Genomic DNA, 22,926 nt, shown 5'->3' on the forward strand with positions numbered 1-22,926 from the left:
TCTTTTTCTAGACGTTGCTTTAATGTATATATATACAGGAGTGGGCAAAAGTAGGTTTACAGTTGTGAGTACACAGAAATTTATTCTTGATTTTTCTATTCATTGGCATTATAATAATGATTTATTACTTATGATGTATCTTTTAGGTAATGATGGCTGGTAATTTAACCTATTTTTGCCCACCCCTGTATGTATGAGTGTATTATATTATGTACAAATGTACTTGTGCTAACAATGTTCTTCAGAAGTACAAATGACAGCTCAATCACCATTGTTCTGAAAGGACTTTGGGTAGAAAGCATGCCAGAAGCCAACCTTTTGTGATGTGTTGCAATTAGAGGATCTAGTAACTTAATACTTTAGATCCAGAGAGGTAGTTTTACTGTACTCTGCATTGATCAGGGCAATGACTTACACATTCTAAGACAGTCATTGACATGGGGTGGGTATCCAAAGGAGGGAACCAGAATAGAGGTCTGTAAATATACACTTATCTATCCATTTTTAAAATCATGCACTACATGCCAGGCACTGCTCACAAAACGAAGTCTCTGCCCTCACAGGGTTTATATTCTAATAGGGGGGAGGGCACAGGTAGGCACACCAAGAAATATTACATACAGTATACATGAAGTGGACACAAATACTGTATTCTATTTACAATGGAGGAAAACTAATGCAGGGGGAGGACAGTTGAGGGTGGTAGTATTTTAGAGGGCCTAGGGCAGTGGTGGGCAAACTGTGGCTCGCGAGCCACATGCGGCTCTTTGGCCCCTTGAGTGCAGCTCTTCCACAAAATACCGACTTCTGCGCATGGGCCACGAAGTTTCAATCGCACTGTATGTGCACGCCCGCACGTGGTATTTTGTGGAAGAGCCACACTCAAGGGGCCAAAGAGCCACATGTGGCGCACGAGCCGCGGTTTGCCGACCACTGGCCTAGGGGAACACTTTTTTTTTTTTTTTTTTTATAAAGCTCTCACACATTTATTACTGAACCAACCTACTATTTCAGGGGAAAAAAATCAACAGAGCAAAATCACAAGTTCATTAATCTTCCAATTAAAATGCCCCAACTGTCCAGACAGTAGCATCTTTTCAATCATTTAAGGGTGTAGGCAACCTGGATACAGCACAAATATGTGAGTCATCTCTCATGTGTGATTTCTCATAGGCCCAGTTTGGTTCTTCTCCAATGTCTCTTCGAGTTGTACTTGATTTTATTACCAGTTTTCATCCGAATCCATTGAGGAATGGGACGATTCTGCTTTTGTTTCTTGGCCAGGAACCTCTTGATCCTGAAAGTCGTGTGGGAAGACATGGTGAAGGAGAAGCGAATGCGCGCACCTCCATGGTGGAGAGAAGGAAGCGGAAGGACGTATTTAGTGGCACTGACGGGGTGGGGAGGGGAACACTCTTGATGATGATATTGGATCAGGGACTGAAAGATGTGAGACATAGTTTTCTGAGGGAAGTTTCCAAGTAGAGGAAACAGAAGTGCAAAAGCCCTAGAATGGGAGCAAGCTTAGTTTTTGAATAACACAGATGAACATGGATATGCATGGCAGGGTTTGCAAGTGGGGACTCATCACAGAAGACCTTGCTAGGTCTTCAGCTTTTGCTGATATGGGAGGCCATTTCATCATGCAGACATTGTATCATCTCACATCATCACAAGAAGGGTGAGAACTGTATTTTGAGATACCATTCACATATTACATCATATTGTTATAATTGTTCTATTTTATTATTGTTAAATCTTACTGTATCTAACTTATATGTATGGGTATATCTATGTATGGGAAACTTTATTGTAAGTATGTATATATAGGAAAAAACAATACCTATAGGGTTCAGTTCTATCCAAGGTTTTAGGAATCTACTGGAGGTCAGGGGTAAGGTGGGGACTACTCTAGACAAATTTCTTTTATTATTGTTTTTCAAAGTTAAATTATACTTTGAAAGCCACACTTAATTTCATTCACTTAATATATAATGAATTACTGATTAGGTATGTGTAAGGCAAAGCACTAAGTATTATGTGTGTGGGTACCAAATAAAAACCCCAAAATCCTATTTTTAGGGACATTACAGTCATGAAAGGGTATTGGACACAATATTTATAAGGTAGTATGCAGCAGTGCTTTAATAGTGGTAGTTCACTGTAACTGTTCTTACAAGACAGAGCATCTCCCCCTTGACTGACATGCCATGATATTCTTAATTTAAAAAATCAATTTGCAATGATTATAAAAATATATTGCTCACAATTTGGGTGTTCTTTAATAGTTTCAGCTGAAAATTCTCATGAAAAAGGATTTTAAAGTTGGTCAGGGCTGCCACTTAGGGAAAACATTTTTTTATAGACGCGAGTGGCTTGCGTCTACAGATGCTTATGGCATACAATGGGTTAAGAAACAGAAAAAACAAGCACATTCAGAGAATAGTGAGTAATCCAGTGTGGGTTGAATACTGATGTAGAGAAATAGTACTTGTACTAAACGTGCTGTACTGCTTTCTGAATACGTTTCCTCCCATTATGTGGTTTGTAGCTGACTTACTTGTTGCCAGAAGCTTATCCAGTATAATTCTTGAAAAATGAAGCTGTATGAAAGGTGACTGTCATACCCCTTCCCTTGAACAATGCATTTCCCACTTTGAGTTATACACAACTAAACTGCTATATAATTGAAGGCATAGTCTGCACTTTTCAGTTTTTTAACGTGCTTAGAGCAGATATTTAAGGTTCCTTCAGGGTTAAAACTTCTAGAAATTCAGATTCCAGGAAGTATCCAATCTTTCTTTAAAAAAATATATTTTTATTGATTTCACAGAGGGAGAGGGAGTGAAATAGCAATGATGAGAGAGAATTATTGATCGGCTAACTCCCTGCACGCACCACACTGGGGATGGAGCCTGCAATCCGGGCATGTGCCCTTATCAGGAATCAAACTGAGACCTCCTGGTTCAACCAGTAAGCATTATGAAGTTCTTGGTGTAGATATCTTCTAAGATGGAAGCATAATATTCTAATAATTACATGCCCTCTGTTGCACAGTAAGATAAAGCATGACATTACTGACAATGATTTTCTCATGAACATAAAAAACAAAATATAACCCTCTCCCCCCGCCAAATTTAATTACAGTTAACAGTTTAAACCAGACATCTGCAAAAAAATTTGTGAATTGTGTATAAGGTGCCCATCACCCAGCAATTTAGGGGATCCAGGCTTACAAGTAAGTGTTGCAAAGTTAGCACAGAATAATTAATTATTTGGCTAAGGATTAAGAGATAATAGTGTAAAAGAGATAATAGTGTAAATATGGTTTGTAATAGTGTAAAACCCTGTACTATATCTTCAAGGTTATTATGAAAAAAAACCCACAAGGTATATACATATTTAGCTACCCTTAGATTTAATTAATTAATAAGTTCTTTAGATTAAAAAGGAATAATTAAATTGATGTCACAAACTCAAACTCAAATAGCTTTGATTAATGTAGTAAATATCCCATCACTTAAAACCTTAGTGGCAAATATTAAGTTAAACACATTTTTGCTATTTGTTAAATACATATGTACGTATATACATTCACATCCTTCAGTAACTATTAATGGAGGAAGCTACAGAACAGATCCACATCCAACCTATTTGACTTGAAAATGATAGTACACTTTCCAGCTTCTAACATATATATAAATTTCTTACCTAATCTTACAAGATAAATTTGCACAATTCAACCTGTACTATTCCAGTGCTAACTACTAGCTGTATTCATTTATTACACCGGAACACTGGCATAAGGGGACTTAAGAATTTATTCTTGGACAGAAAATGAGAACTGAACAGCAATTTCATCACTATAAATGGAATTCTTCCTTAGCACCCCCTAATGCTAGTGTATGGCAGATCATTAATCATAAAGTACATTACTTTTGAAAACAAACACTTAAGAGAATTCTTGTACATACTTTAGATTCTGTTTGGACATTCCATTCAATTTATTGGAATGCTTTTTTAATGCTGCATTACAAATATAATACAGAATTTTTAAAAAGTTAAATCTCACCTCAAGCAATTACCAGTCTAATGGCATTAGAAAAAAAGGTACTTTTAGTCATGGCATGAAATACATGTAAAACTAAGGCTTTTGTTCAGTTTTTCTTTGAGCATTTTCAAGTTGAAAAATACATTATAAAAACTCAAAGATGTTGTCACATTTACTTGAGTGCTTTTGATACTGTAAAAGAGACAGAAGACCATCATAGCTATAAACATTGGGACTCCAGAATCATCAAATGTTAGGACTAAAGTAGGTGTATAATTCATTTGTCTAAAGTTTTTTTTTCACAATAAGACAATTAAATCTAAACCTTGCATATTCTCTAAAGCAGCCTTCCAGTGTGTCAACATACATGCTCTCTTGGCTAGATATTTGCTAGAAAGAGTTTTCTCCTCCATTATCATCTGGCAAAGATGTAAAACCAAATTGCTTATTTCTGCCATCTGGGCTGCCCTCTACTGGACTATGTAAGGTATAAAGCCAGCAGGTCAATGAGATTTTCTTTCATAATACTGTAGATATAAATATATACAAGAAAAAGTATATCCCATACCTCAAACTGAACTTCCCAGGAGCAGCACAAAAATAATCTTTTAGTAAACTAAACTGACTTTTACAGTGCTAATTCTACAAGTAAACAATTTCAGTCATTTTAAGAACTCATAAAAAGAGGTTTTATTGCCCTAACCGGTTTGGGTCAGTGGATAGAGCGTCAGACTGCGGACTCAAGGGTCCCAGGTTCGATTCCGGTCAAGGGTATGTACCTTGATTGTGGGCACATCCCGTTAGGGGGTGTGCAGGAGGCAGCTGATCGATGTTTCTCTCTCATCGATGTTTCTAACTCTCTATCCTTCTCCCTTCCTCTCTGTAAAAAATCAATAAAATATATTAAAAAAAAAAAAGAGGTTTTGTTGATTTGTTGATGGCAGCCGTTCTGACAGGTGTGAGATGGTATCTGTTGTATTAATTTGCATCTCTCTGATGATTAAGGACATTGAGCATTTTTTTCATATGTCTCTTGGCCATCTGTATGACCACTCTGGAGAAGTGTCTATTTAGGTCCTTTGCCCATTTTTTAATTGGTTTGTCTTCCTTTTGTTAAGTTGTACAAGTTCCTTATATATGTTAACCCATCAGATGTATCGTTGCCAAATTTATTCTCCTATAGTGGGCTCCATTTTCATTTTGTTGATGGTTCCTTTTGCTGTGCAGAAGCTTTTGATTTTGATGTAGTCCCATTTGTTTATTTTCTCCTTTGTTTCCCCTGCCCTAGGAGATGTATCAGCAAACATATTGCTACAGGAGATGTCTGTGATTTTGCGGTCTGTGGTTTCTTCTAGAATTTTTATGGTTTCAAGACTTACATTTTAAGTCTTTTAACCATTTTTTTTGAGTTTGTTCTTGTGTATGGTGTAAGTTGGTAGTCTAATTTCATTTTTTCGCATTTACCTAACTTTCCGAATACCACTTATTGACTAGACTGTCTTGACTCCACTATATGCGCTTGCCTCCTTTGTCAACAAATGACAAGTGCTGGTGAGGATGTAGAGAAAAGGGAACCCTAGTACACTCCTGGTGGGAATGAAGATTGGTGCAGTCATTATGTAAAACAGTATGGAATTTCCTCAAAAATTAAATATGGAACTGCCATTTGACCCAGTAATCCCACTTCTAGGAAAATACTCTAAGAAACCTAAAAACCCAATCAAAAAGAATATATGCACCCCTATGTTCATAGCACCGCAATTTACAATAGCTAAGATCTGGAAACAGCCCAAGTGCCCATCAGTAGATGAGTGGATAAAAAAAACTGTGGTACATTTATACCATGAAATACTATATAGCAGTAAAAAAGAAGGATCTCTTACCCTTTGACACACCATGGAGGGACCTGGAGAGTATTATGCTAAGCAAAATAAGTCAGTCAGAGACAGACAAGTATCACATGATCTCATTCATATGTGGAATCTAGAGAACAAAATAAACTGGTGAACAAAATAGCTCCAGAGACATAGAAGCATGGAACAAACAGTCAAATCTCAGAGGGACGGTGGGGTGGGTAGGAAGAGATTAACCAAAGAACTTATATGCATAACCCATGGACACAGACAATAGTGTGGTGAAGACCTGTGCAGCCAAAAGGGGTCAATAGGGAAAAAAGGGGACATCTGTAATACTTTCAACAATAAATTAAACAAACATACAACAAACAAATAAGAGGCTTTATACAATCTTAGTCTCCTTTTCAATATCCTGGAAGCATATCTGGAGCAATAGTTGTAATACTATATATACTCTAATGTCAATCTTTCACGATGATTCCTGTATTAATGCAAATCACATTTTTGTGGGTCAACTCTATGGATTTTTTACATGCATAAACATGGGTCTTAGCAGATAACATGCTGAGATCATATCCACAAGTATCTTGACATAAGTATCAAACTTTTCAGAGCTGTGTCCTTTGTGAAGATTCATTTTTAGTTATCAAGATCTTTTTCTCTGTCGTTCATCCCCATGCCTGAGATTTGCAGTAATGTAGGACCAGTTTACCATCACTGCCAAAACACTACAAAAAGAAAATAACAGCAACAAACTTAATTCTTTGATGAAAGAAAAAATGGTATACGTATCATAAATATCCTTATACATGTAGGTGTAAATTATCTACAAAGCTATTTCTTTCAAAAGATGCAAGTTGCTATTTTAACACATCAGTAATCATCCTATGTAATAAATAGGTAATATGCAAATTGACCATCACACCCTCACACAAGGGGGGGGGGCCCAGGCCAGCAGGGGAGGGCAGTTGGGGGTGACCAGGCCTGCAGGGGAGGGCAGTTGGGGGCGATCGGGCCAGCAGGGGAGCAGTTAGGGGCGATCAGGCTGGCAGGCAGGTGAGCGGTGGGGAGCCAGCAGTCTTGGATTGTGAGAGGACTGTCCCAGATTGGAGAGGGTGCAGGCTGGGCTGAAGGACACTCCCCCCACCAGTTCACAAATTTCGTGCACTGAGCCTCTAGTAATCTATATGTATGAGCTTAAGTGACCGTTAAACTGTTCACCTGGTAGCTATGATGCTCCGACCAGTAGAGGAGGGAGCCTCATGGAATCGGCCGTGGGTTAGAGATTGTAGATGGGGCACTGTCAGCCCTGATTCTGCTTCACCTGTACCTCGGACTCAGAGAGGAGGGAGCCCAATTCCACACAGAATCAGCCATGGGTTAGGTTGCCGCTGGGCACTGTCGGCCCTGAATCTGCTTCACCCGCACCCTGGACCCAGAGAGGAGGGGGCTTGATTCTGGGGTGCGTTACCCAAGAACTGCCCACTCATAATCCGGGACACCTTGGGGGATGTCGGAGAGCTGGTTTCAGGTTGATCCCTGCAGGCCAGGCCGAGGACCCCACCAGTGCAGAATCTGTGCACCAGGCCTCTAGTGTTGAATAAAACCTGTCCTTTAAACATCATAGGCATGGATGGGCTTACATATTTTAATCTTGCCCTTTCTCTAAATCTTTTAACTGTAATGTATATACTGTTTTCTACTAGCGGTGCTAATGTGTATACTATAATAATTTTTGTCATGAAACTGTTAGTATGTTGAATACAGTCATTTTTATGTAGACTTCTTTTAAATTTCTTAGAAGCAAATCTGGATTACTAATTATATAAACAATGTAAAGGAAACAAATTAGGCAAAAAAGAAGGCCTTATTTTCTGGACATCTTCTGTTTGTATTATTCATTCCTTAATTCTTTAATCACTGAGTAATTTATTGAGGTAGTAAATGTTCAAGGTGTTAAGAGATATAACAGAAAGCAAGAAAGTAATCTTTTTTCCTGAGAGGCAATTAAGAATAGCATCTCTTAAAATAATGATGTTAATTAATAATACTATTCACAGATGTGCATCTTTTATTAAAAAAATAAAGCAGTTATGTTTTACCTCATAGAGGGTTCCAACTTCCTGGTCAGGGGAAGGGGCAAATGACTGATTCACATAAATAAACTGCAAAAGAAAAAAAAAAAGGCGATTCATTTTTAATGGTATCCTGATTAATCTGTATTTTTCTGGGGTTCAATCAGCCAGCTCTTTCAAATTCTTTGTCTTCAGAATTGAAAGAAATTTCCTTAACCTCTTTTTCCTACTTCTCATAAATCAGTCAACTAACGAGATCTTTATGAAGATTAGTTCCTACCTGGAGGAATAAAACCAGATTTTTTGCTTCTAGAGCAGTGGTTCCTACTTATTAAAACTAATAACTTTTAAATGTTTTTACAAATAGCTTTTGAAGATTTATTCAAGAAATTATTAAAAGTATTACTTTTTCCAACTACTCAGACAGAATTTTTCCAAACAAAACTTCATCCACAGTATAAAATCAGGAAAACTCTGAGATAAAAGTTGGATTTTTTTTTTTACCTTTACCACCACTGAAAACTCATAAAAGTACTGAACTCCAGGCTGGGTGCCACTACTGTAAAGTCACTTGTAGCTAAATAAGATGGTAACATAATGAAACCTAATGTTCTTATAACCTTGTTCTTTAAAGGATTCATTGTTCAATGTTCCAGTTTAGTCTGTTTTCATTAAAACTCTCTAATACATGTATCCTCTGCTTTTTGAAAGTTCATGTTATGAATGACCTACATTAGTACCTGTTTTAACTGAGAAACCCTAAGAGGATTTTCACTTTTATGAAGAAAGCAAAAATAACATTCAGCATGTTTTGCAGGGAGCCATTATAGAAACGGTGAGATTAGCCCTGCCGCCAATCTCTTTCAGTGGGAACTACACTCTGCATCTTGGCAGTAAGCCAGCATAGCTTTGGACTGTGTCTGTAAGCATCTGTGCTTTATCTCAATTTTATACATCTGTTAGCAAGATGTGACCTAAAATATCAGAATGCCTAAAAGAGCTCATAAGGGTGTTATGCTTAGCATAAAACTGGATATAATTAAGTGTATTATGGTTTGGTGGGTTATTTGAGGGGATCTTGGTATGCACAAAATTTTTTCACATAAACTAATGGTAATTACTTTTTTGTTTTATGCCATTTTGGCTTAGAAAAGATTTCATAGGAATGTTCTTCTTTTATATAGTGGGGGAAACCTGTACTTAAAAAAATTACTGCAGATACAAAAGGACAGTGTCTTAGTAGCTTTTGATAATTTTCCTTTTAGAAAATAAAACATTTGCAGGTAACATATCAATTTACCTTTGTCTATAGTCAAATTCTAAGACTAAAATTTCCTGGACTTAATATAGCCTTTAAAGCCCAATAATATCAGAATAAACAGTTGGTTGATAGACACTATTTGGGTCACCAACTGTAATAAAAACAAATAAGACTACATTTCTCCCTTGAGTGATTCAGTGTGGTAATTAAAAACAGAGGCTCTACTGAGACAGATCCAGGTTTAAGTTCTGGCTCTAAACACAAATACCTTTTCTCAGCTGGTTTCCTTATTTATAATATGGAAAATAATAGCACCTATACTTCTTGGAGCTGCTGGGAAACATAAAATGAGATAGCACCAGTGCCTGGTATATGTACTCAATATACATTAGTTTTAATTATTTAAAAATTTCATGTATAAATATCAATTAATGGTTAAGGCTGAGTAATATTTTTTTTTTTTTTTTATTGCTTAAAGTAATACAAAGGGTATTACATATGTGTCCATTTTTTTCCCCCCACCCTAGACAGTCCCCTAGCCTCCCCTATCCCCCAGTGTCTTAGGCTGAGTAATACTCTTAACAAAAACTTCATAAAGTAGAAATCAGTGTGCATTTAAATGTGAATTTCTATAATCTATATACTGGTATATAAAAGCCTAAGTGACCGAACAACCAAACAACTGGTCGCTATGACATGCACTGACCACCAGGGAGCAGACACTCAATGTAGGCGCTGCCCCGATGGTCAGTGTGCTCCCACAGTCAACCTCCCGCAGCCCGCCCTCCGCCCCGGCCGGCCAGCCAACCTCCTGCGGCCCCTCCTCCCCGGACAGCCAGCCTCATGAGGCCCTCTTTCCCCGGCCAACCTTCCGGCCCTGATTGCAGGCCAGGCCGAGGGACCCCACCTGTGCATGAATTTGTGCACTGGGCCTCTAGTACAGATATAAGACTCTGTATTTAGATCCTAGCAGTTTAACTGTGAATGAACATAGATATTTTATTCTTCTGGTACATTTTAAATGAGAAGGGCTCTTGATGACAGTTTTTAGTTCAGCAAACATATACTATCTATTATGTGGTAGGAATTTCCCAAGGTGTGGAACTGTGAAGATTAATATGACTCCCATTAATGAGTTTTCAATCTACTAGAGAGGCAGACATATGCAGATAAGACTATAGATGAAAAAAGTGCATCTGACAAAGTGTGTAGTACACAACAGATGTGGCATTAATTTAACCTAGCAAAAACATCAGGTAAAGCCTTCTCTAAGAGATAATAAATAGGATTTAACTAGGTGGAAGAATAATTAGGACTTTGTAGCTAAAAGTAAGATGGTTTTAGTGTTAAGGGGATAGTAGAGTAAATGTAGCAGAACTATAAGAATTCATTACAATTTATAACAGGAGTCAGGAACTGAAAGTGACTATAATTAAAAAAAAAAAAGCAATTCAGCTAGTTTAAAATTCCATGGAAGTATCAATTTCAAAATGTAATCTTGCTAATAAATGCTAGAACTTGGGAAGATAGTTATTTTAGTTTTAAAGAATAATGATTTTGTTTTTAATCCTCACCAAGGATACTTTTACCATTGGTTTTTAAAGAGTGGAAAAGGGTGAGGGAGAAACATCGATGTGAGAGAGACAGATTGATTGGTTGCCTCCTGCACTGTCCCAGGGATCGAAACCTGCAACCTAGGTATATGCCCTTGACTGTAAATCAAACCTGACATCCTTCGGTCCATGGGCTGAAGCTCTAACCACTGAACAACTCTATCTAGGCAAGGTCTTCTGCTCCTGAGGTTTTAGCTCCAATATGCATGTGAATGACACTATAACCTTCTTGCCCATCTCTGACAATTAAATTCTATATGGCACTGTAATAACACAGATGCTTTTCTCACTCTGATTACAGAGGGAGATGTTCAGCTGCAAAACTCAAATATTTCCACACTTTTTCTAAACATCTTCCTTTGGAGGAATCCCAGGCTCTATATGCTATTCTTCCTCAAATTACTTCTAGTGATTGATCTATCTTATACTTACTTTTGCAACTATGTTCATTTTGTGAGAGGTACTTAAAGCCAAACTACTAGATCAGTATTAATACTGTCCAAGATGTGATCTGCCAATAAAGGTGTCTGCTATATTAATTAAAATGCAACAATATTCCAAATACAAGTAGATATTTAAATTTCTGTAGCTGAATGCCAAGTTAAAAACCAGTGGCATTTAAAATATTAATCTTTCCAACTGCTACCATGAAGTGTTTAACATCTACTAATATGAAATAAGAATATCTCTTAGTTCTTCCATAACATATGGCAAGGACATATTGCTTACCTTAATAGGAACACAAAGGAAACAACATTAATATCAAAACAAATTATAAAACCTAAATACTTCCGTATGTTCCCTGACAGATCTTTCTGCGTGGGCATTCAGTGACTTTTTTGAGAAAAACCACCTCAGTGGTAAAAAAAAAAAAAAAAAAATCCGTTCACATTGTAAATGTAAATCTAAAATTCATTTCACCTCAGAGTTCCCCAGAGAATCCTTCAATAAAGTACAGAAATCCCACCAACAAAAGAAATAAAAGAACATTACTGAAGTAAAAATATATGGCTCCATATGTATTTCTATATACAACAGTTATTCATTATTGCCTAGTAACCATTATAGATAATTGAGGGAAATAGTCAGCACTGGTTTCATACCAACTGTTCTGAAGCCACAAGTTTAAGGAACTTTTTGATGAAGTCAATGAGTCCTTGGATGGTTCGGGTTCGCTCTACAGCCCACTTCTTTGTTTTCATTATAGGGGTGTCTCCCACAGCCTTTAGCAGGATATCAACTGTAAAAGGAAAAAAAAATTAACAATTACACTACAACATACAATGACTTTAGAAAAGTTAAACCTTTAATCTACACATAGTACATATATTGGATACTGGAGGTATGTCTAAGATATACAAATGTTAGGTTTTAAGATTCTTTTTCGTCATTTTTCTCCCGCCCCTGATTCTACAGTCTCAGAAAGGACTCTCCATGAAATATAATTTTAAATTTTATTTTAATAATAATAAAATAGAAATGGTCAATAAATATGTAAAAATATATAAAATGTCGCTGGGCTGGTGTAGCTCAGTGATTGAGCGTCAACCCATGCACCAAGAGATCACTGGTTCAATTCCTGGTCAGGGCACATGCCCGGATTGCGGGCTCGATCCCCAATGGGGGGTGTGCAGGAAACAGTCGATGGATGTTGACATTTCTCTTTCATTGATGTTTCTCTCTCTCCTTCTCCCTTCTGCTCTCTCTAAAACCAATAAAAATGTATTTTATGTATATATTTATGTACACACACACACACACACACACACACACATATATATATATAATGTCATGGCTTTTTACAACCAACCAAATTAGCAAAAATTAGAATAATAATACTGTAGATGACACTACTGTTGGGAATAAAAAAATGGCACACCCTTTCTGGAGAACAATATGGTAATATATTACCAAATACTTAAGATATGCTTTGATCCAATAATCCTAATATATATCAAGAGCTAGGTGCCGTCACGACTGAACGGGCGACCAGTCACCATGAAGTGCCTCTTGGTTCTCCCCCTGACCCTGAGCCCCTCACCATGAGGCGGGGGCTGGCGGTGGGGCGGGACTGGGGACTGTTGAGCTGCGGTGGCGGGGCTGCTTCACGGGGTGGCTGTGAGCTTAGAGGAGCAGTCACCTGGGCGGCCAGCGGTGAGCTTCACAGGGCGGCAGCAAGCTTCACAGAGCAGTCGAGGGGTTGGGGGGAGCCTCGCAGAGTAGTCGAGGGGCTGCGAGCATCACGGAGTGCCCCGGAGCGGGGAGCTTCACGTAGCATTGCAGGGCGGCAGAGGCCATGCGACTGAGGCCAGGCTAGGCCTAGGGACCCTAACAACGCACGATTTCGTGCACGCTGGGTCTCTAGTACTAATAATAATAGTACTAGGAATCTAGTCTCATAAAATATGAGATGTAAAAATATTCACTTAGAAGGATTTCACCTTTGTTGAAACATTTATTTTTATAGGAAAAAAAAAAAAACACCTGGCAAATCTAAATATTCAACAATGGTATTTAGAGGGGATTGGTTGAAAAATGATATTATTGTCTATAATAGAATTTATATAATTCCATAAAGAGTACACACTCTGAAGTCCCTGGGTTCCAAATCCTGGCTCTGCTACTTGCTATGTATATATTCCTGGATAAATTCTTTTAATGTTTCTGTGCCACAGTTTTTCCTTTTATAAAATGAGGACAATAGCATCTACCTCATAAGGTTGTTTTGAGGATTAAATAAGTTAATACATGTAAAGCGTTTAGAACAGTATCAGCTCCTAACTCATACTTTTTTTTTTTTAAAATATATTTTATTGATTTTTTACAGAGAGGAAGGGAGAGAGATAGAGAGTCAGAAACATCGATGAGAGAGAAACATCCATCAGCTGCCTCCTGCACACCTCCCACTGGGGATGTGCCCGCAACCCAGGTACATGCCCTTGACCGGAATCGAACCTGGGACCTTTCAGTCCGCAAGCCAACGCTCTATCCACTGAGCCAAACCGGTTTTGGCCTAACTCATACTTTTTGAACCTTAAGATTATAAGTTGCCATTAAAGAAAACATGCTATAAAAGCATATTTAACAGCATGAAAAAGTTATCAAAATGTACAAATATAAAACAGCATGTATATTTAATAGCATGCTATTCAGCTTCCAGGTGTTTGAGTATTTTGGTTTGTTTTTATTGTAGTTTATGTCTAATATTATGCCATCGTGGTCTGCGAAGAAAAACAGCATGTATAATAAGACCTCAATTTCATTAAAACCATCACAAACACACATTCATGTAAATGTGGAATGTGCACCAAAATGCTATTTCTCAGTAGTGACATTATAGGTGATTAATATTTGGTTTTACTGGTACTTTTTGTAACCGCCAAGTTTTCTATAATAACATTTCTAATAAAGAAACATAATAATTATTGGGGAAAAAACAACTAGGGGCCAAAAAGTTTCAATTAGAGAAATTAAAGGTTTCAATAATCCAAAATACAAACACAACCTATGAATCTGCCTCCTAAAGTTACTATACTTAAAAGGATGTGTGTGAACACACAATATACAGATGTAGTACAGAACTGTACACATGATACCTGTATTATTTTATTAATCAATTTCACCCCAATACACTCAATAAAAAGGGGAAAAAAAGAAGTCTCTCTCAATCAAAAGCAACACTGAAAGCAAAATAGTGTACTGCTGCCCCCTAAAGTTAATTCTAGTATATTACATCTCTCTTGTCTCAGTCTTTGGTGTTAAAAATTGGGATCCAATGGAGTCAGAGGTTAATTTATTCAAGTTTACCCTGGGAATGAAGGCACCTGGAACACATAATGCACACTGTGACATAATGCACCACTGTTCAGTGGTTAGACAGTTTACCTTCCTTCCTCCACTTAAACTCTAGCTTCAGTTATCCAGGAAACAGAGATGAATTGAAAGATAAATGAGGGGATTTTGAGTAGCTCACCTTCTATGCCCCCTTCAATCTCCTGAGGCTATCAATAACTCAGTTGCAACTGAGCATTTCAAGAAAGTGAAGGAGAAAATATTATGAGCTGTACTACTGCAGAAAAAAAAATTGGAAGGGATAGGAGCTAGAGGACACAATTTATTTAAATTGTAACTTTTTCTTTTAATTTCTAAAGGTGATTTGCTTTATAGTTCTCAATCCTAGCTATGCATTAGGAGCAACGGGGGGAACAAATTTAATTTACAAGAATACAGAATGTTTGGAAGCAGGGTCTTGGCACAGGTATGTTCTAAAGCTCCCTGAGGTGGTCCTAATGTGAGGCCAGGACCAACAACCCCGGTTTGCTGCAACACTCTTTGTTCTTCTGTAGATTAAACCAGAAGTGAAGCATATGCAACAGCTAAGCTTCTTTCCTCAGAAGAGGTCCTCGCCGAAACCGGTTTGGCTCAGTGGATAGAGCGTCAGCCTGCGGATTGAAGGGTCCCAGGTTCGATTCCGGTCAAGGGCATGTACCTGGGTTGCGGGCACATCCCCAGTGGGAGATGTGCAGGAGGCAGCTGATCGATGTTTCTCTCTCATCGATGTTTCTAACTCTCTCTCTCTCTCCCTTCCTCTCTGTAAAAAATCAATAAAAAATATATTTAAAAAAAAAAAAGAAGAGGTCCTCAAAAAAGGATGACAATGTCAGGGTAGAAATCCAATAGCTAGAAACTAAGTTTTATAACATCAAAGAGGCAAACTCAAATGCTCATGGGAGCCAGAAGAAGAACCAATTTTTAAATGACGGCTTAAAATATATATATATAGATATATATATATATATATATATATATATATATATATATATGAACCAAGAGACCATGCCATATAACCCCAGGCTGTATCCCTGTTGCAGGTCATTCATCTTTAGCCACTGTTTTTGCAAAGCTATCTTCGGGGAGTAGCAGTACACTTTTGAGACTGTTAGAGCTTAAAACAAGCCCTTTGAAAGTCTGTTCCTGCTTACAATAAAAATGGAAGAAAAAAAGGAACAAAACTCGGTAAAACTCATGGAATTCTTCTCAAGAAAGATTCTAGTGGTTATCTATAAAAATAATCAAAGGTTTGTTTCTCCAGTAGTGCATCATGTGGGGACAACAAGAGATTCCCCCCAAATGCAGAAGCCACCTAACTTGGGCCCCCGGGGAGCAGGGCCGGAGGAAACAGCTACCTCCCGCGGCAGAAGAAAATGACGTTCGACGCCGGGCTGTGAGGTCACTGAGCAGAAACCCTGCCAATACCTGGGCTAAGCCTCTGGACTGGCAAAACGTGTCTGCGGCCCCGGGCCGACCTTTCTGAATTATAGGTGCCGACTTGCTGCTTTTTCTCATAAGCGACTCTACACAGAGTGCTGCTCCAGGGCAAGCCAACTTAGGAATGTCTGGATTTTACCATGGCAAACGAATTCTCAGGCGATGACAGCTAGTTCACACAATGACATGACTCACAAAGGTTCCAAAATGGCTTGTGTGTTTTTGTTTTAGAAAGGCGATGCCTGTGCCTTTAGTATTCCTTTAAACATTCTTCATTTTGGGTAAAATTTCAGTTTTTCGGTTCAAGAAGTGAATTCACACGCAACTGGTATTTTAAACAAAACAAACCCCTGCGAACTAACTAGCTGGAAGGCGTGAACTAGCTCTATCATCTTCAATCATTATTCTATTTAGCTACCGGGCTAAGTACCTGGAGCTCCCGAGATCCCCCTCGCTCCCACCCTGAGAAAGTTTGAGGTCAGGCCAGGGCCGCACCACATGGCCAAGCGTCCAGCAACGGCCTCCGGCAAGGCCCTCCACAGGAAGGTCTTCAAAGCCGAGACGCACAGGTCCCTTCCTAACCGTCAAAAACCACGCCGGGCACGGGCCTTCCTCTCAATGTTGCTTCTTCATTGGCCGCCATCCCGTGGGAAGCGACCTACACCTCCCGCCTCTGCCTAGAAACCACTCTCCAAATTACTTTTTTTCTTGGTGTCGCCGGCAGGTTCCTCCGTTCCCGGGGAGACTGCGGCGGAAGAAGGGGGCTCCGGCGTGGCTGTTCCTGGGGAGACGTCCGTAGGCCCTTCGCCGTCCGCCGCACCCGAAGGAGGGAGCGGGAGCACGGCCTCCGGCTGCTCAGCCATCTTGCTCGGGGGGAGGCGAGATAGGAAGTGGGGGGCTCAGCGTGCAGTGGGCGGGCTTTGCGCCAGGAAGTCGTCAGGCTGGCGACGGCGAAAGGGGACCCAACTCTGCAGGGAGAGCTGGGATTTCCGGCTACCTTCTATGTCGAGCCTATCGTAGAAGCCTGACCATTAATACCGCGACTGCTGTTTTTCCACAGCTACGCGCCTCGGGCAGGGGACGACGGTCTGCGTCGCCACAGACCCGGGAGCGCGCAGGAGCCCCTCCGGCCAGTGGGCGTGGCCTGGAGTGTTTCCGCTTCCCTCCGCGCCGGCCCCGCCCCGGCCCCGCCCATTCCCGCCCAGGGCCCGCCCCGCGGCTCGGGGGCGCGCGCGCGCGTGCGGGAGGGGGCGGGTTGGGAAGGATCGCCGGCGAGATCCCGAGGCGAGGCTCGCGCGCCCGCCCCCGCCCTGGCCCCCAGCGCCCACCCGGTCCGCCCGGCTCAGCCATGATCAAGGCGATCCTCATCTTCAACAACCACGGGAAGCCGCGGCTCTCCAAGTTCTACCAGCCGTACGTGAGTATCCCGCCGCCGCCGATGCGGGCGAGGGGGAGTTGTGGGCTGCAGGCAGCGCCCTCAGGGCGACTCCCTCAGGCACGCGCGGCCCTTCTCGCGCCCCGGCTGCCTCCAGCTCCCGGGTGGTCAGCCTCCCTCCCGGTGGGTGTGAGCGGGTGTCCACCTCCCGCCGCGCTCGCATCCTCCGACGTGGCTCTGCCTGGGTGGCTCCTCCGCCCGTCTGTTGCCTGAGTGGTTCCCGGCGGCGCGGGCGAGGCCCGGGAGACTTCCCGGCGCGGGCCCTCGCGGGTGGGGGCTGCAGCCCACCTGCGCCCGCGAGCCCACCTGCGCACCTGTCTCCCCGACACCCGCGCCAGCCTGCGAGGAAGACGGCGGAGCTCGCTGGTCTCGCAGCCCCACCTCCCCGACTCCCAGCCTTTCCTGGGGGACTTCTTTCTCCTCCGTGGACAGACGGGCTGGGGCTTTCCTCTCACCCTGCAGAACTTAGCTTCCTGCGCGCTGGGAACCGCACGCTTTGGGCAGTCTCTCTCTCCCCCCTCTATGTGGTGATACGTGGTCCACTGCCCAGTTTGACTTCCACGTGTCTCTTTGTTAAAGAAAAAAAGATAAGTGAGGAACTAACACTTTCATGGGGCTTTTCTCTTAGTGGCTGCAAATTGTTTAATTATTATTTAAATTAATTATTATTGACGTTTGTGGGTGACCGGCCAGACCTGTGATTCTGTACTTGGAGGTCAGGATTTTAGCTGCTGGTTTGGTGTCTCTCTAATTTGTAAGAGAATTTGTCCTCATTTATAGTTTTTCCTCCACTTATGAAGAAGAGTAATGTTTATAAAAACGCTTTTAGAAGTGTAAATATTGTTTAAAAATGCAGGAGATCTTAAGGTAGGAAAGATACTAGTAAGTAATTTAGTAACGATGGAGGGAGGGTTCAGTGCCTATCTGAGGGCAAAATTCTCTGTTTAGATAAAACACATAAAGTTGGGCTATCATCGGTATGGTTTATGTAAAGATATAAATATTGTGCAGTATTGGGGCTGTTTGCTTATAGCCAGAAATAAACCTTCAGTTAAATATTTAAATTGAGCCAAAGCTAACACTTTTATGCAGGTTAGTCCCAGATAGAAATCATTCCTGCCATTAGAAATTAAATGTGAAAATGTCACTTTGCCTAAAATGATAATGCAGTCTGTGGAGGTGTTAGTTGACGTGAGAAATCTTGAGCTTATTCCTCATTTCCTTAGTTTTGCTGTTGCTAGCGATAAAGAATATTTTCTACTACTTTGTGGCTTGAGTATAATGCAACTTAAATGCTAATGCTTTATTTAAGAATTCTACATCATTCCTTAATCCAGGATAAAATTCTAGTTGATCCTTCTGGGTTTAAAAAACATGCCTTTAACTTTACAGTGTTACCCATTTGCCTAAAATATAGTGCTAGTCTTTATTGAAGGAACTTTCTCTTAACCATTTTGCTTGTGCCATTCATTCACAGTATAAAAAAAGTATGTTCCAGCGATGAAAGAGAATTCAAACATTTGTTTTTCATGTCTACACTTAGTAATTAAGCAATATTAAAAGTAGGTTTCTTGCCTAATCCATAATATCAGTGTAACCATTCTTGCAGTTTATAATTTAACCATCTACAGAAAAATGAATTTCACTTGGAAATGCAGGAATACATCTTTCTCTTGTCTAGCAATGGGAATAGAATATGTTTAACCTTTAACCCAGGAGGTCGCAGTGAGGGTTAATGTGGGAAGAGGAGGTTCTGGCAGCAGTGACAGCTATGGTGTCATTTGGCCATTGGGTAAATGACAGTGTTCTTGGGGTCAGGGGGCCGAGGGGTGTATAAAGAAGGATCTAGTGGTCACTGGCCATGTAGAAGTAGGGATGCCAGAGCTGTTTTTGTGTATTAGTCTTTTATAAATTGAGTTTTGCCAACTGTATTTTTGTTATTCAGAAAATAATGGAAGGTTATTTATTTGTTTATATATTTGCTTCCTTCACTAGACCATAACCTATTTGAGGGCAGAAATCTTTTTCACCCATTTATTTCAGTCAGTTTGTCAACAGATTTTTATTTTATGCCTACCAAGTGCAGGCAGTGTTTTAAAATCTGAAGATGAACAAACATAACATATTCTTTCTGGGGTTGGGGATACACAAAACTAATCAGTAGTTATTAGTGATGTGGAAAAAATAAAGCAGGACAGGGTGACAGGGAGTGCAAGGATGATAATTTAAAATAGGATAGGCAGGCCCTGGCCTGTGTAGCTCAGTTGGTTGGGCAGTATTCCCGTGCACCTACAGGTTGCTAGTTCAATTCCTGGGCAGGGCACAAACCCAGGTTTCAGGCTCAATTCCTAGGAGATGGCGTGAGGAGGCAGTCAATCGCTGTTTTATACTCACATCGATGTTTTTCTCTTCTTCCTTCCTCCTGCTCTAAAAATCAATGAACTATTTAAAAAGAAAAAAAAAATAGGGTAGGCAGGTAAGTTCTCACTGAGAAGGAGACATTTGGGCAAAGACTTGAAGGAGGTAAGAAAGCCCGCTTGCAGATATCTGGGGAAAGATCATTCCAAGCCAAGGAAGCAGGAGATGCAATGGCCCTGAAAAGGCAATGCCTATTTGAAGCACCTGCCTAAATGTTAAAGAATACCAGGAAACCTGGCATGGCAAGAGCAGAATATGTACCAATAAGGGAGGAGTAGTTGGAAATGGGTGTATTTGTATAGGGCAGGGGTGGGCAAACTTTTTGACTCAAGGGCCACAATGGGTTCTTAAACTGGACCGGAGGGCATGGATGGAGTGTTTGTGTGAACTAATATAAATTCAAAGTAAACATCATTACATAAAAGGATACGGTCTTTTTTTTTTTTTTTAGTTTTATTCATTTCAGACGGCCGGATCTGGCCCGCAGGCCGTAGTTTGCCCACAGTTGGTATAGGGAGTCAGAGTGTACTCTATCCTCACTGCTTTGGAATATTCTTTTCTTCCATTACCAATTGTCTAGATTCAACCCTTTGTTCCAGGCCTAACTCAGATATCACTTAACCATTCCCTGAAGCCTCTTTGTTCTTAGGATTTTACATTATATTTATTACAGTCTAATATTCTGTTTCTCAGCCTAGAATTCCTTTGGGGCATTCTATAGATTCCCTGAGGCAGGTTTTAGATTTATTTGTGTCTCCCTCAGCAATCAATAATGAGTCTTGAATATACTAGTAGAGACCTCTCAATAAATCTTTGCTAAATGTTTCCTAGTTTGGGATAGAGTTTGGGTTAAAAGTGACCTCCTAAATTTCCTTCCAGTTCTTAAAATTTAGTCCTTCATTGATGAGAGGCTCTCAAAATCCATGCCTTTACAACAAAAGTAGTGATGGAATAGCTGTTACATCAACTGTTTCTGTTTTAAGTTGAAAGAAATTTCTAAGAAGTGCACATCCAATAAGATTGACAGTTTGTGTTTAATTTATTAAGCAATATTTAGGGGTGTGGTGGGTTAACAGTTTCATATCCTGATAGAGTACTGAGATTTGAATTCAGTAATAATGGTTTAACACTGAGCAATTTGAAAAGTATTTAACAACCCACTTCCTCTACTGCATTGGATTTTCATTCCTCACTTTTCCTCTCAGATAACAATTTATATGTTCATCTTTACCTTTTAATAGTGCAGATTTCCATTTCCTGCTGTAATAAATTTTTAGATTTGATTGTGCCTCCAAGCTGCTATTATGTGTGAGACACATGGAGTCACATGCATATTTGGCTAAACTGAAGTTTTTGGTTCATTCTGCAAGACTCAGAATAAATTCTCTTTTGTTTTTGCCTTCTATATCCTTAAGCTATGACTGTACAAGTTCAAATGTTTTTAGTCTTTTAATATTTGCCTGGCAATAGTTGTGTGTTACTATAAATGACTAATGAGACTAATATTTCTTAAAGCAGATATATTTTTACATAGCCATCAATCAAGAAAAAAAAACACCTGTTTATGATTCCTGTGTTTTTAATGAACCATGGTATATCCTTCGGTGAATCACTTTAATAAAGCAAAAAATGTTTTCCTTTTATATAAATTATCTTAGTTATTTCCACAGATTTAAAAGATTTTATATGTAGCCCTGGCTGGGTGGCTCAGTTGGTTGGAGAGTCATCCAGTACACCAAAAGGTTGCTGGTTCAATTCCTGGTCAGGGCACATACCTAGGTTTCTGGTCTCTCTCTCTCTCTCTCTCTTCCTCCCTCCATGCCTCCCTTTCTCCCTCAAATTAATAAAAACATATCCTTGGGTAAGGATTAAAAAAAAAAGATTGTGTATGTTTGCGTATGTATACTCATGATCAAGCTTATATACACATACACAAATACAAACAGGAAAGTTTTCAAATGGTTACATATACAAGTTGCCTCAATTTTCATATAAACTGTATCTAATTATTCAGTTGTTTGGCAACCATATGCAGATCCTAGAAGGAACTCTAAGATTGTTCTTTTCATTTTTGAATTTTTTTACATAACAGATATAAAGTATTGAAAGTATGTATAACTTTTTCTTTTAAAAAATCTTTAAGAAAGATGCATCCGTATTTACTGATGTCTTCTTTAGTGGCTGTTAAGACAATGTTTCAGATGGGATGGTTAAAATTATTTTTATGATCAAGATAGAATTGTCAGCAATTCTAAGTATTAATTAAGGTATTAACACATATTATATATTTTTATTATAATTTTTTTTAGTAGAAACAGACTTACAGATACAGAGGGGAAGGGATCGAGCTCGAAACCTGAGCAGGTGCCTTGACCTGGAAACAAACCGGCAACCTTTGTATGACCCAACCAGCTGAGTCACACTGGCCAAGGCAACACATATTATATAAACACATAGTATTTGAGCTGCTTTATTAAGAAGATAATCCCAAGTGATTTGGTTTCTTTTCACATTAGTTAGGATGCTTTTGGATACATAAATTGAGTTTTATGTAGTCTGACTCAAATTTTGCTTTAAAAGAACTGTTAGTATACATAATAGGAAGTGCAGAGTAGTAGACAGATTCCACAATTACTTGATTTAGCAAATCAGTGACTTCATTATAGATCCAATTTCTTACTCTGTCTTGCTCTTCACAAAGTTGATATCCAAAAACTGATTTCTTCCTTGAAGTCATTGGTAATCAATTCAGTCCATAAGGAGTGATGGTTCCTGCAGTGCTAGAATATGTCTTTCCCTTCAGTCTGGTTAGTCCTACCCAAGACCAATAATAGCTTACACTAATCAGGATCTACCCTTGGAACTGAGGATGAGGATGGAAGCATGAATAAAATTGGTGTCGCCCTGACCAGTTTGGCTCAGTGGCTAGAGCGTCGGCCTGTGGACTGA

At 39.7% G+C, this 22,926-nt stretch overlaps 3 protein-coding genes across 6 annotated transcripts in view; 1 reads left to right on the forward strand and 2 right to left on the reverse strand.

Annotated features, from left to right (window-relative positions):
- Nucleotides 1-1,041: 1,041 nt before the first annotated feature.
- LOC118656668 (60S ribosomal protein L39-like) lies at nucleotides 1,042-4,865 on the reverse strand. The gene has a single exon (XM_036310184.1). The coding sequence runs from the start codon at nucleotides 1,456-1,458 to the stop codon at nucleotides 1,168-1,170; it is 291 nt and encodes a 96-aa protein (XP_036166077.1). The 5' UTR covers nucleotides 1,459-4,865; the 3' UTR covers nucleotides 1,042-1,167.
- A 1,402-nt stretch (nucleotides 4,866-6,267) lies between these two features.
- ATG12 (autophagy related 12) lies at nucleotides 6,268-17,276 on the reverse strand. 2 transcript variants are annotated; one of them, XM_036310182.1, is made up of 4 exons: nucleotides 16,825-17,274; nucleotides 11,960-12,096; nucleotides 8,010-8,072; nucleotides 6,268-6,635 (listed from the first exon to the last, which is right to left on the reverse strand). In XM_036310182.1, the coding sequence occupies exons 1-4, from the start codon at nucleotides 16,985-16,987 to the stop codon at nucleotides 6,576-6,578; spliced, it is 423 nt and encodes a 140-aa protein (XP_036166075.1). In that variant the 5' UTR covers nucleotides 16,988-17,274; the 3' UTR covers nucleotides 6,268-6,575. The 2 variants fall into 2 exon arrangements, with proteins under 2 accessions (XP_036166075.1, XP_036166076.1); XM_036310183.1 differs by lacking the exon at nucleotides 8,010-8,072 and having other exon boundaries at nucleotides 16,825-17,276.
- Nucleotides 17,277-17,349: 73 nt separating this feature from the next.
- Nucleotides 17,350-22,926, forward strand: part of AP3S1 (adaptor related protein complex 3 subunit sigma 1) — a 51,599-nt gene continuing 46,022 nt past the window's right edge. Inside the window, exon 1 of one of the 3 annotated variants that reach the window (XM_036310181.1) lies at nucleotides 17,350-17,541. In XM_036310181.1, the coding sequence (XP_036166074.1) occupies nucleotides 17,473-17,541 (69 nt within the window). In that variant the 5' untranslated portion in view covers nucleotides 17,350-17,472. The remainder of the gene's footprint in view (nucleotides 17,542-22,926) is intronic. The other 2 variants (XM_036310180.1, XM_036310179.1) reach the window with 2 other exon arrangements.

The sequence above is a fragment of the Myotis myotis genome, unplaced genomic scaffold, assembly GCF_014108235.1.
Source record: "Myotis myotis isolate mMyoMyo1 unplaced genomic scaffold, mMyoMyo1.p scaffold_m19_p_5, whole genome shotgun sequence".
In the NCBI taxonomy this organism is placed as follows: domain Eukaryota; kingdom Metazoa; phylum Chordata; class Mammalia; order Chiroptera; family Vespertilionidae; genus Myotis; species Myotis myotis.

Coding starts and splice junctions, on each gene's coding strand:
- LOC118656668 (XM_036310184.1), bottom strand. CDS start 1,458: ATGTCTCACATCTTTCAGTCCCTGATCCAATATCATCATCAAGAGTGT.
- ATG12 (XM_036310182.1), bottom strand. CDS start 16,987: ATGGCTGAGCAGCCGGAGGCCGTGCTCCCGCTCCCTCCTTCGGGTGCG. Junction 12,097..16,824: donor CGGCGACACCAAGAAAAAAA/GTAATTTGGAGA, acceptor TTCCTTTTACAG/TTGATATCCTGCTAAAGGCT. Junction 6,636..8,009: donor AAGTTGGAACCCTCTATGAG/GTAAAACATAAC, acceptor TTCTTTTTGTAG/TGTTTTGGCAGTGATGGTAA.